Below are 12,243 nucleotides of genomic sequence, written 5' to 3' on the forward strand. Positions count from 1 at the left end.
TCAGTTCAGTTCAGTTCAGTCACTCAGTCGTGTCCAACTCTTTGCAACCCCATGGACTGCAGCACGCCAGGCGTCCCTGTCCATCACCAACTCCCAGAGTTTACTAAAACTCATGTCCATCGAGTCAGTGATACCATCCAGCCGTCTCATCCTCTGTTGTCCCCTTCTCCTCCTGCTCCCAATCTCTCCCAGCATCAGGGTCTTTTCCAGTGAGTCAACTCTTCGCATTAGGTGGCCAAAGTACTGGAGTTTCAGCTTTAGCATCAGTCCTTCCAATGAACACCCAGGACTGATCTCCTTTAGGATGGACTGGTTGGATCTCCTTGCAGTCCAAGGGACTCTCAAGAGTCTTCTCCAATATCACAGTTCAAAAGCATCAATTCTTCGGCGCTCAGCTTTCTTCACAGTCCAACTCTCACATCCATACATGACCACTGGAAAAACCATGGCCTTGACTAGATGGACCTTTGTTGGCAAAGTCATGTCTCTGCTTTTTAATATGCTGTCTAAGTTGGTCATAGCTTTCCTTCCAAGGAGTAAGTGTCTTTTAATTTCATGGCTTTAATCACCATCTGTGATTTTGGAGCCCAAGAAAAGAAAGTCTGACACTGTTTCCACTGTTTCCCCATCTATTTGCCATGAAATGATGGGACCAGATGCCATGATCTCAGTTTTCTGAATTTGAGCTTTAAGCCAACTTCTTCACTCTCCTCTTTCACTTTCATCAAGAGGCTTTTTAGTTCCTCTTCACTTTCTGACATAAGGGTGGTGTCATCTGCATATCTGAGGTTATTGATATTTCTCCAGGCAATCTTGATTCCAGCTTGTGCTTCTTCCAGCCCAGCGTTTCTCATGATGTACTCTGCCTATAAGTTAAATAAGCAGGGTGACAATATACAGCCTTGACGTACTCCTTTTCCTATTTGGAACCAGTCAGTTGTTCCATGTCCAGTTCTAACTGTTGCTTCCTGACCTGCATATAGGCTTCTCAAGAGGCAGGTCAGATGGTCTGGTATTCCCATCTCTTTAAGAATTTTCCACAGTTTATTGTGATCCACACAGTCAAAGGCTTTGGCATAGTCAGTAAAGCAGAAATAGATGCTTTTCTGGAACTCTCTTGCTTTTTTGATGATCCAGCGGATGTTGGCAATTTGATCTCTGGTTCCTCTGCCTTTTCTAAAACCAGTTTGAACATCTGGAAGTTCACGGTTCATGTATTGCTGAAGCCTGGCTTGGAGAACTTTGAGCATTACTTTACTAGTGTGTGAGACAACTCTACTCCAATATAAAATAAAAATTTTTTAAACTACTTAAGTGCAATGCTGTGCTGCATGTGGTGGTGTTAGTGTTCTTCTTTCCATTGACTGTTATCTTAAATGAGTTACTATTTCCTAGATAAGGGTCTAATATGGTGCAGAAGGTGCTTCTTCATCCATGCTTCTCATTAATTAATGATTAGTGTTCATGAATTGACTTTCTTGTATGCTTAGACATTGCTTTTTGGATACCCATAAATTTTTCTTTTCTCTCATTTGTTTTTTTTCTGACTTAATCTTAGAAGAGAAGAAAGAAGTGTAAAGGGAAAATATGAAGTTGAGTCTTTTAACCTGGAGCACACCTCTTTACACTTTTAGGGGAAAAAAAAATATGTAGGTCATATCAACCTTCTTGGAGCTGTGCCTTTAAGAAGCACAGGTAACCCAATAGCCTGCCTTGTTGGGACCAATTGTCACTGGACTTGTTGGGTGGACTCATCTATTTTTTGTTTGGCGTTTGTACTGAAAAGGGTGTTCCAGGACAGATCAGAGCCTGGTGCTTGTGGAGAAGAGGTCCCCAGTAGTGGCTGTGGCCCCATTTGTCCCATTCAGACTTGTGACCCTGCCCATTGCTATGAGCAGAAAGGCACAGGTAGAAGACAGCTTTCCTCTGCTGCTTCCTGCTGTTGTCCTTCCAGGATGGCTCGTGTCCTCAAGAAGATGTGGTAAGTTTGGGAGTTAGAAATCCATCACCAGGTGGAGAACTAGGAATTTCAGCATCTGGATTCACATGGTCCGTTGAACTCACTTTCTTCCCTAAGCAGCCCACTTAGCTTCCCTTTGTGCGATTTCTTCCTCTGAAAAATAAGAGGACCTGGACTTGGAGTTTTAGTTGTTTAGAGGGGAGCCCTAGAATTTCCTGATCATGAGAAAATATATCCTCAAATAAGATATCCTGTCCTATATTGCACATACTGTTGCCAGGCAGCATCCCAGGTCCTTAACAAAGATGAAGTCATTTAATCCTCAGATGACCATGTGGGGAGGTCCAGGTATCATCCCCAGGATAGGTGCCAGCTGGGATTGAAACCCAGGCAGTGTGCCCTCAGGCCCATGCTCTTAAACACTGTGTTGTGTTGACGTCTGACAAAGTGCCAGCATGTCCTTTTTCTGGTGGGCTTCACGGAGGGTTATTAGGTTGTCAGATTACTGAATTTTTACTGTATAGCTCAGGGAACTCTAGTCAATGTTATGTAGCAGCCTGGATGGGAGGGAAGTTTGGGAAAGAATGGATACATGTTTATGTATGACTGAGTCCCTTTGCTGTCCACCTAGAACTACCAGAACATTGTGAATTGTCTATACTCCAATGCAAAATAAAAAGCTTAATAATAAAAAAAATTTACTGAGTTGTGGAGGAATCAATCACTGGTATATAAAGAACTGTCATTCTGGAGATCTGGCTTCAATGATTAAGAATAGCAGAGTCTGTTTGATGAGTGGCGTACTGAAAATCTTTTACAAAGCTTGTGTTTTACTCTTCACAGTGGTCATGAAAAATGAGTAAAAACACAAAGCAGAGACATAGGAAAAGAACAAAGATACCCGGGGTCTTGGCCGCAATTAGAGCGTGAGAGTGCATGTGCCTGATTACTGGTTTTGCTTATGTATAAATACAGGTTGCTGTGCTATGCAAAAAATAATTGTGATAGACTCATTTAATCATAATGCAGCAAAGTTTAACTTGTTAATGCTTTAAACTTGCAGATGAGGCTTTCCCTGGGGCTGCCTGTCTGATTGTAGTTGCAATACCTGACCTACTTATCAGCTTTTCCAGGAGGTGGCTTAAAAGCCTCCCAGGATATAGTCATACACTGAAAACCCAACAGGAATAACTTTTTAAAACCCATGATTCATTTTCAGGGCATTTGGGGGTTCATACATCACATAAGGTAATCGTGTTCATGCTTGCAGTTTTCACCTAGGCATGAGTCACAGGACTAAATCTTAATAACCAGACTAAGAATTCTTAACAGTGTTGTGATGAGAATGTTTCAAATCCAGAGGCATTTTGCTTGATAGAGTTGGGTTAGGGCACAAAGGAACAAGTTAATACAAGAGAGTCCACCCCCACTTCTCAGGATTGTTGCTTTTGATGTACTCTAGAGTCCTTTGTTTGAATGTCTTCTGTTTTGTAATTAGCTTACTCCTCCTCTGGTTGAATTAATGGTGGGGATGCATGGATATGATAATGACCTTCAAAGGGAATCGTATCTTTTAAGAGAAGTGAGTCAAGAGTTTGAGTCTGTGTTTGACCTGTCTGTCCACATCGTCTTTAACTGGTGGAAAGTAAGGTGGCGAGAGGACTAATTTAAAAAATTTTTTATTTTATACTGGAGTATAGTTGATTAACAATGTTGTGTTAGTTTCAGGTGTACAACAAATTGATTCAGTTGTACATATACATATATTCATTCTTTTTCACATTCTTTTCCCACTGAGGTTATTACAGAATATTGAGCAGAGTTCCCTGTGCTACACAGTAGATCCTGGTTGGTTATCTATTTTAAATACAGTAGTGTGTATATGACAATACCAAACTCTCAGTTTATTCCCCCCAAATCATGTTTCCCTTTTGGTAACCATGAATTTGTTTTCTAAGTCTGTGAATCTGTTTTGTAAGTAAGGTTATTTGTATAATTTTTTTTTAGATTCTGTGTATAAGTGATATTATATGATATTTGGCTTTGGCTTTCTTAGTGTGATCATCTCTAGGTCTATCTGTGTTGTTGCAAATGGTATTATTTCATTATTTTGTGGCTGATTAATATTCTGTTATATATATGTATCACATCTTTATCCAGTCATCTGTTGACGGACACTTAAGTTGCTTCCATGTCTTGGCTATTGTAAATACTGCCACTGTGAACATTTGAACCATGATTTGGGAGAGAACTCACTTTTTGTGAACCTTAAAGATACAACCTCAAGCTGATGTAAGAGAGTAAACTGCTGTTCTCTCAATTTTTGGCATCTCAAAGGGCCCCAGAGCCTTGGAGACCCATCCAGATCCAGGGTTCAAGAAGCTTAAACCAACCGCTTGATTAAAACTAAAGTGGACTTCCTGAAAGAACTTGGAAGCCAATTGAAGTCAGCTCTCGGGTGGATGTCAGTGAGCCAGAGGGAAGAACATGAAAGTTACTGGGAAAAAACGTTTGTTTTTCTTACCCAGAATTCATATTCCTTCACAGTTCTTCTGGTCCAGTTGCATCCTGTTTCTCCTCCACTTTTCCTTTCTCTTTGCTCTGCCTCAGTCCTCCCCACTGTCTCTATTTCTTTCCCTCTCTCTTGCTCTCCCCTTTGCTTTCTCTCTGCCCCAACTCTTCACTGCTAGGTGTGTGACCAGGGTCCCCAGGGGACACATTTAGACTGTGGGATTCTGCACACTACCAGATGCGGTCACTTCTTAAGAGCTCCCAATTTGCTGTGCCTTTGAGAGAACCTCTGTCCTTGGTTCATCTTCTGTAGCCGGTCCAAGAAAGTTTAACTCTAAAGTTAGTCTCCTAACCCAGGATATTGATGAGAATGTGGTAAGATAAGAAAAGCCAGAGGAAGATTTGAAGAGGATTCTAATTAACCTCACTTTTCCTTATGACATTTTCATGAAACAATTCAGGTTAGCCTCATCTTTTGGTTCCAAAATCACAGATTTGACCTTTCACTGACAGGCTAAGTTATCTTGGTTCCTTGAACCTTACTTTCGTTAGTGGCCCATTTTCCAGCCTTTGCTTTCTTTTCATTGTGATCATCTGATGTTCTGTGCCACACTCACTGAGCCTCATTAAGAGTTCTATTTTTCCTTCTCTTTTCACATCATGAGTCTGGTGAATGTATTTTACTGTCTCATATGCTAACCAGTCTAGGAATAAACACATCCTGCCATTTGAATTTTCCATAATTATGGAATATTAGCCATAAAAAGAATAAAATAATGCCATTTGCAGCAGTATGGATGGACCTAGAGATTATCATAGTAAATCAGAGAAAGACAAATATCATACGACGTTGCTTATATGAAGAATATTAAAAAATGGTACAAATGAGCTTATTTACAAAGCAGAAATAGATTCACACAGGCATAGAAAACAGACTTACGGTGACCAAGGGGAAAGCGTGGGGAGGGGTAAATTAGGAGCTTGGGATTAACATATATATACTGCTATATATAAAATAGATAACCAACAAGGACCTACTATATAGCACAGGTATTTTGTAATTAGTATTTGGTAATAATCTGTTGACAAAAAATTATTCACAACCTAAAAATTGAGTTATGTTTTATTTGGCGAGAATTTTTAGGACTTCAGTCCTGGGAGGCAGCATCTCAAGAAACCCTGAGAGAACTGCTCTGAGGAGGCGAGGGGAAGAGCCAGGTTATACAGAAGTTTTGCAACAAAGGGCAGGTAGTTGGGAACATCAAAAGGTTATTGTTAATTAAGGAAAACCAGATGTCTCAAGTTAAGGAATTTGGTGCTTTTCTGTGTATGGGAAGATGCAAGAGTCGGGTTCCCTGAAGTCATTCCTCCGACATGCCCCTCAGCTGTCTGGCGCCAGTATCCGGTTTTCACATCCTGCGTTTCCTCAGGGCTCACAGTGGGGACGAGCTGCGGTCGGATGGCTGCTCGATGGCAGGTACTCTTTCCTCCCTGAGTCTCCTCAGGGCTCGTTAGTTTGCATGGGAGGGCTGCAATCACTGGTGACTGTGACGTCCTTTCTTTACTGATACAGCAGGGAATATTCCATTTCTCAAACCTGTAAGGGAAAAGAATCTGAAAAAAAGAATAGATATGCACATGTATAACCAAAATCAACTTTGCTGATTACCTGAAACTAACACAACATTGTAAATCAACTATACTTCAATTTTTTTAAAATGAGGTCTCCGTTATGGATGAAGAGTGTGTGTGGAGTTTAGGAAGTATGTTGGTACTTCCTGACTGTATCTAGAAGTGACAGCCATAGAATTTCACATCTGGGGTCCATCAGTCACTGCTGTCTACAAAGCAGGGGTCTGCAGTCAGGGAGTCCGGCCCTCTTCATCCTTCCCAGCACATTTATGTTCTGGATCTCCAGCCCAAACCAATGGGCACTTTCCCCCTCGTGTTCATCCTTAGGCCACATAAGGTCTCTTCTCTCCAACCCCTACTTCTCCCCAGAACTCAGCTTTCTCCTGTGCTGGCTTGTCTAACAAATAAATGCAGCAGCTCCTATATCCTATCTTGGCTTTCTAAAACACTTTGTAACTTGCAATTCAATCCTATAGAGCAGTTTTCTCCAGTAAGAGTGACTGAAGAGGTAGGCTGAAGTCCATACACAAAGAACTTGAGTAATGTCCATCATGATGGGGTTTTGTATAAATCTTTCCCTGAAAGACCCAAGTATGAAGGAGGAGAGACCAAGCTGTGAGTATTCCTTTAAGAAACACAGAGATATACCATATCATTAACTTGGTGAAATTACCCACACAAGGTTTCCTCTGATCATCTTGTTGCTGTTTGAAGGTCCCCTTGAACAGCTGTCTTGCATATGAGACAAAGGAAGTGTTGAGAAAAATTTGCACAACTTGAGAGTTGCGAGTTAAGTTTTATTTGGAGCAAAATGAGAACTGCAGCCCAGGAGACAGCATTTCGGATAGCTCTGTGAAACTACTCTAAGGGGGCGAGGCAAGGAGCCAGGATATATAGGAGTTTTGCAACAAAGGGCAGGTAGTGGGAACATCAAAAGATGGTTGTTAATTAAAGAAACCAGATAGGTCAGGTTAAGGAATTTAGTGCTTTTCTATGTATGGGTAGATGCATGAGTCTGGGCTTATTGAAATCATTCCTTTGATGTGCACCTCAGCTATCTGGGGCCAGTATTCTATGTTTTCACATCCTGATAGTCCTCAAGACTCACCATAGGGAGTGGCTACAGTCTAGTGGCTGCTAGATGACAGGCATTCTTTCCTTTCTTGAGTTTCCTCAGAGCTCACCGGTGGATGCTGGTGACTGTGACATCCTTTGTTTACTGATGTGCAAGGAAATATTTTCATTTCTCAAAGTATTCCGTTTCCCAGACGGTAACAGGAAGAGGGTTAACGATAGTCGCAGTGTCGTTTTGTAACTTTAACACAGGCTCTTCCACCAGCTGTGACAGGGCTGCCACTGTGGTGGTCATCACTGATGCGTCTCTGTCTTTCGCTTTCAGCTCGGGGACCTGCTTCACAAGCTGCAGTTCGTCATGACCTATGTGGCTCCTTGGCAGATGGCTTGGGGCTCCTCCTTTCACGTGTTCGCTCAGCTCTTTGCAATCCCTCGTATCCTTTCTGCTCCTGTTTTCACCCCCCTGGCTCAGATCCATATTTTACGGATGTGAGCTTTTCATTGAACCTTGGCAATAAAAAGGTTTTAAAGTCTTTAAGATTACATTTTAATGGGGACCTGGGGAGGCACTGTGGCTTCTTTTTAGGCACTTAGCCTTAAGAGATATTTCTTAATTTGGAACTCTTCCTGTTTCTTAATGCATATTCAGGAGTGACTTGATTTCTTCTGATTTTTCCATTTCCCATGACTGCATCTGCATTAAGATATCATGTCTTTTAAAATCACCACTTAAATGACTTGGATTACCTGTGCAAAATAGTGCAAATTAATTCACTATTTATAAATATAATTGCTATATTATTATTGATTATATAACATTATATTAAAACATAGCTTGGTTATCATATACTTGAAGAATGTCCAAAGACCCAGAATTGGGCACAAACAAAATTACTCAAATATCTTTGAAGACCAAAAAAAATATTTATGGTTTTGTTTTACAATTGTCATTAACCAAGGACCCTAGTTTTATCATTCATAGTTTCATTTGGTTTCCTTGTCTATTTTTAAGTGTTTCCATAATGAGAATTAGTTTTAATTTACTTCAAAACAATTTAACATGCTCTTACTAAAGATCACTTTGACACAGCTAAACTGTGTGTGTGTGTGTGTGTGTACTTGGAGAGAGGGAGAAAGAAAAATCAAGAATATTCTTGAAGACAGAGAGAGGAAATAAAATATTCTTAACTGAGGCCTAAAATTTGCCCTCCCTCAAGGACTTTTCTTCCCACTAAATTTATACATTTTTAGTTTGTGTTTCCTGAGTTGTGGTCCAGGAACTTCCTGTATCAGAATCCTTAGAGGAGCTTATTAAATAAGCAGGTTCCTGAGGTCAGCACATACCTTGAAAACCACATTAAAGGGGGACTCCTGAAACCTCCATCTTCACAAGACTCCCTGAGATTCTTATCCACTGATGTGTGTGAAGCACAGTCTTGCTGGCATCCACTGTGGGTGCTATGAGCTCGTTTTAATGGCCACATGGAGCTTTCTTTCCTGGAGGTTACATGAGGCTCCTCAAGACAGTTCTTAAGGAACCCCTGGGATCTCAACTTTGAGTACAGGGATAGAAATGTACTTGGGATATTTGTCATCCCCTGGTAGCTCAGATGGTAAAGAATCTGCCTGCAGTGAGGAAGACCTGGGTTTGATCCCTGGGTCAGGAAGATCCCCTGGAGAAGGGAATGGCTACCCACTCCAGTATTCTTGCATAGAGAATCCCATAGACAAGGAGCCTAGTGGGCTACAGTCCATGGGACCCCAAAAAGGAACTACTGAGCAACTAATACACACATTTGTAAAGTGATAATATGTTCTATATTATTTTTAAAAAATGCTGTCCTTCTGATTCATTTGTTTTTTAAAAAAATTAATCATACCCAAAGTTGTCCTCAAAATGCACATTCTCCGTATTCCTATTCTTAGACCTGCATTGATATTTGTAAAGTGTTTCATGCTTATTTGGCAGAACAAGCTCAGGAAAACTGATCGCAAAAGTGTGAGCTTGTATACCACCCCTTTATAACAACATTCATTTTCTACAGCAGCAGTCATTTTAGTTTTTCTAAACAGAGTCCTTAAAGGAATCTTTACAAACAAAGACAGTGAGGTGAAAGAGTGAGGGGATTTTTATTTATTTCTGGTGCATGTCTCAGATATCCTGTCTAGAATTTAAAGCCTGTTTGTTAAATGAAAAAGATGAAATGGATATAAATTTGCAGCTGAGGAGTTGGACTAAGAATTTAAAACTTGAAGTAGTGGTTTCCAATTTTATCCTGAATTTGATCTCACAGAAACCTGTAGCATTTCTTGTGGCTTCTTCCTTGTTCAATGAATTTAGTAATACTAGTTACTCCTTGTAGTTCCATAGCTGAATTACACCTGTTCTGGGAGCCATAACTTTCAATTACCTGACCTTTATGTGTGTTGAGGGGTCACACTCAAGCATGTGGCACCTGGCACTTGATAGTTCCTCTAAATACAAAGGCGACAGTGCCATCCATCTCAGATGGAGCACAGTGGGCATTAAATCTAAGTATGTTCGTGATGGGCTTTCCTGGTGGCTCAAAGGTAAAGAATCTACCTGCCAATGTAGGAAACTCGGGTTTGATCCCCTGGTGGGGAAGATCCCCTGGAGAAGGAAATGGCAACCCACTCCAGTATTCTTGCCTAGAAAACCCCATGGACAGAGGGGCCTGGTGGGCTACAGTCCATGGGGTCGCAAAGAGCCGGACATGGCTTAGCGACTAAACAACAGTGTTCCTGACAGATGGATTTGGTTTTCGGACACAACGAATCCTCGTGCTTTGCTCCTAACACTGTTCCCATCAGTGACACCCACCTGCCTCTGCTCAGGGACAGACCCTTCAGTGGTCGTGGAGCCTGACCGCAGCTGGTGTGATGGCCTGCAGGAGCTTCAGCACCCTCCTCATCACCCGAAGACACCTTCCTATCCCGGGTCTGTTGTAAGGGAGGTGGTGGTGGTGGTTTGGTCACTGAGTCATACCCCACTCTTTTACAGCCCATGGTCTGCAGCCCTCCAGGCTCCTCTGTCTGGGATCTCCCAGGCAAGAATACTGGATTTTTCCTTCTCTAGGGGAACTTCCCTGCCCAGAGATCGAACCCTGATCTCCTGCTTGGCAGGGGGATTCTTTACCACTGAGCCACCTGTGAAGCCCATTGTAAAGGTAACTATTTGCTATTTGCAGCCCAACATCATACCAGTCAGAATAGAATGAGATCATTTAAAAAACCAGATATATATGCCATCAGGATGAAGCTATCAGGTTCCTAAATGCCAGCCCTGGATCTTGACTAATTTTGAAATGTTAATGATTTTATCACTCTATTAGGAAGCTGTGGGTTCCATCCTGGTGTTGAGAAGGGACTAATTTGCTCCATTTTGAAACTGAATTAACTTTCAGGCCAGCAGGTCACTGTTTAGTAAATTGTTTTTCCAGTCCTAGCATGTTTTCTCCCTCAGTCATCTGTGTTAGTTTCTGAGCTTATAACCTCCAGGGAAGGATGAGAATGCTCACCCTTTTAATATATGCAGAGACCATGCAAGACCATTATCTTCAAATAATTAGACAGAGTTAGCCAGATTCGCTCTATTAAATGTGTGTATTGGAAAGACTGCTTTCTATTTGGCATGTCATCTTGAGCTTCCAATTATTTTTTTAAGTATCAATGTTGACATTTTCATTTTAAATGCCCTCAAATAAACCTGAACCTATTTAAGGAGTCTCCATCCTTAGCAACTGAACAACAGCCATCTACCCCTTAGGCCCGCCTCTTGGCTCTCAAAAAGGAAACATTTCTCAGTACTGCCTTAGTTGTTATAGTCACGATATTCTGTATTTATATATTTACTGATATATATTAAAAATATATATTTATAAATATATGTATATTTACTGATTGCCCCTAAATAAAATAAACTATGAGATCTTCTGCTCACTGCTGCCCTACTTCTGACTTACTAGGCTTCATTTTCTTTCCTATCAAATTTGAACTTTCTTTATAAGCTAGCAATATTTTCCTCATTTCTTAATGTCTGGATAACTATTTCTGGTGTTTAAAAAATGGATAACATACTCTTATCTTTAGAATCAAAAAGAACGGCAGTGCCAGCCCACTCAGCCTGGCTTCTGCTTAACTCTGTCCTGGTTCTTCTGCAGACTGCACAGGGCCCCCTGAACCTGCCAGGGTGGATGTGCCTCTCCTCTTACCCTCCCCATAGCACCCCACTCCTCAGGAATCTCCCCTGTGACCCCACTCTGCTTTTTCAGCAGCTTTTCTCAGTGACATCTCCTGTGTAGTTCCTTCTACTTCTGATGACGGAGATGTAGTAAATTGGTATGTTTTGTGGCAGAGGTATTTTTAAAAATTTTTAATTGTTGATACTTTGTTTAAAAATTTTTTTTAAAATCTATTTCTTGGCTGTTCTGTGTCTTTGTTGCAGTGAGCGGTCTCACTGGTTGTGACACATGGGATTAGGTACCTGGTCGCATGTGGGATCTTAGTTCCCCAACCAGGGATGGAACCCATGTCCGCTGTATTGGAAGGCAGATTCTTAAACGCTGGAACACCAGGGAAGTCCCATGTAGTAGAGATATTTAGAACTTTCCAGTGTTCAAATTAACAAGAAACTGATTCTGCATTTGAACCGAGGTCAGAATAAAGGGAACTGGACTGAAATTGTAGCACAAATGAGATCTTTTGATACCCAAACAATTCAACATGGTTATTAATGGCTGGTGTGTCATTTCACTCCTCAAGAGGGAAACAAACAGCAAGTTGGAAGAAAAAAAAGACACAGTTTACAAATGAAGAAGAACTTTTTGGTTTTTTTTTTTTGCTATTTTTGTTTTCTTTTTTTTTCTTTTCCCATTTATTTTTATTAGTTGGAGGCTAATTACTTTACAATATTGAAGTGGTTTTTGCCATACATTGACATGAGTCAGCCATGGATTTACATGTGTTCCCCATCCCCATCCCCCCTCCCACCTCCCTACAAATGAAGAAAAACTTTTACATCTATGAAAATGTTCAGGGAAGTGCCT

At 41.0% G+C, this 12,243-nt stretch overlaps 1 protein-coding gene across 3 annotated transcripts in view; it reads left to right on the forward strand.

Annotated features, from left to right (window-relative positions):
- The window catches only part of PCNX2 (pecanex 2), a 301,990-nt gene that overhangs the window by 190,011 nt on the left and 99,736 nt on the right, over positions 1–12,243 (forward strand). For all 3 annotated transcript variants that reach the window (XM_043925987.1, XM_043925989.1, XM_043925988.1), the window contains one exon: positions 7,503–7,611. In XM_043925987.1, the coding sequence (XP_043781922.1) occupies positions 7,503–7,611 (109 nt within the window). The remainder of the gene's footprint in view (positions 1–7,502; positions 7,612–12,243) is intronic.

This window comes from Cervus elaphus, chromosome 15 (assembly GCF_910594005.1).
Source record: "Cervus elaphus chromosome 15, mCerEla1.1, whole genome shotgun sequence".
Taxonomy (NCBI): Eukaryota; Metazoa; Chordata; class Mammalia; order Artiodactyla; family Cervidae; genus Cervus; species Cervus elaphus.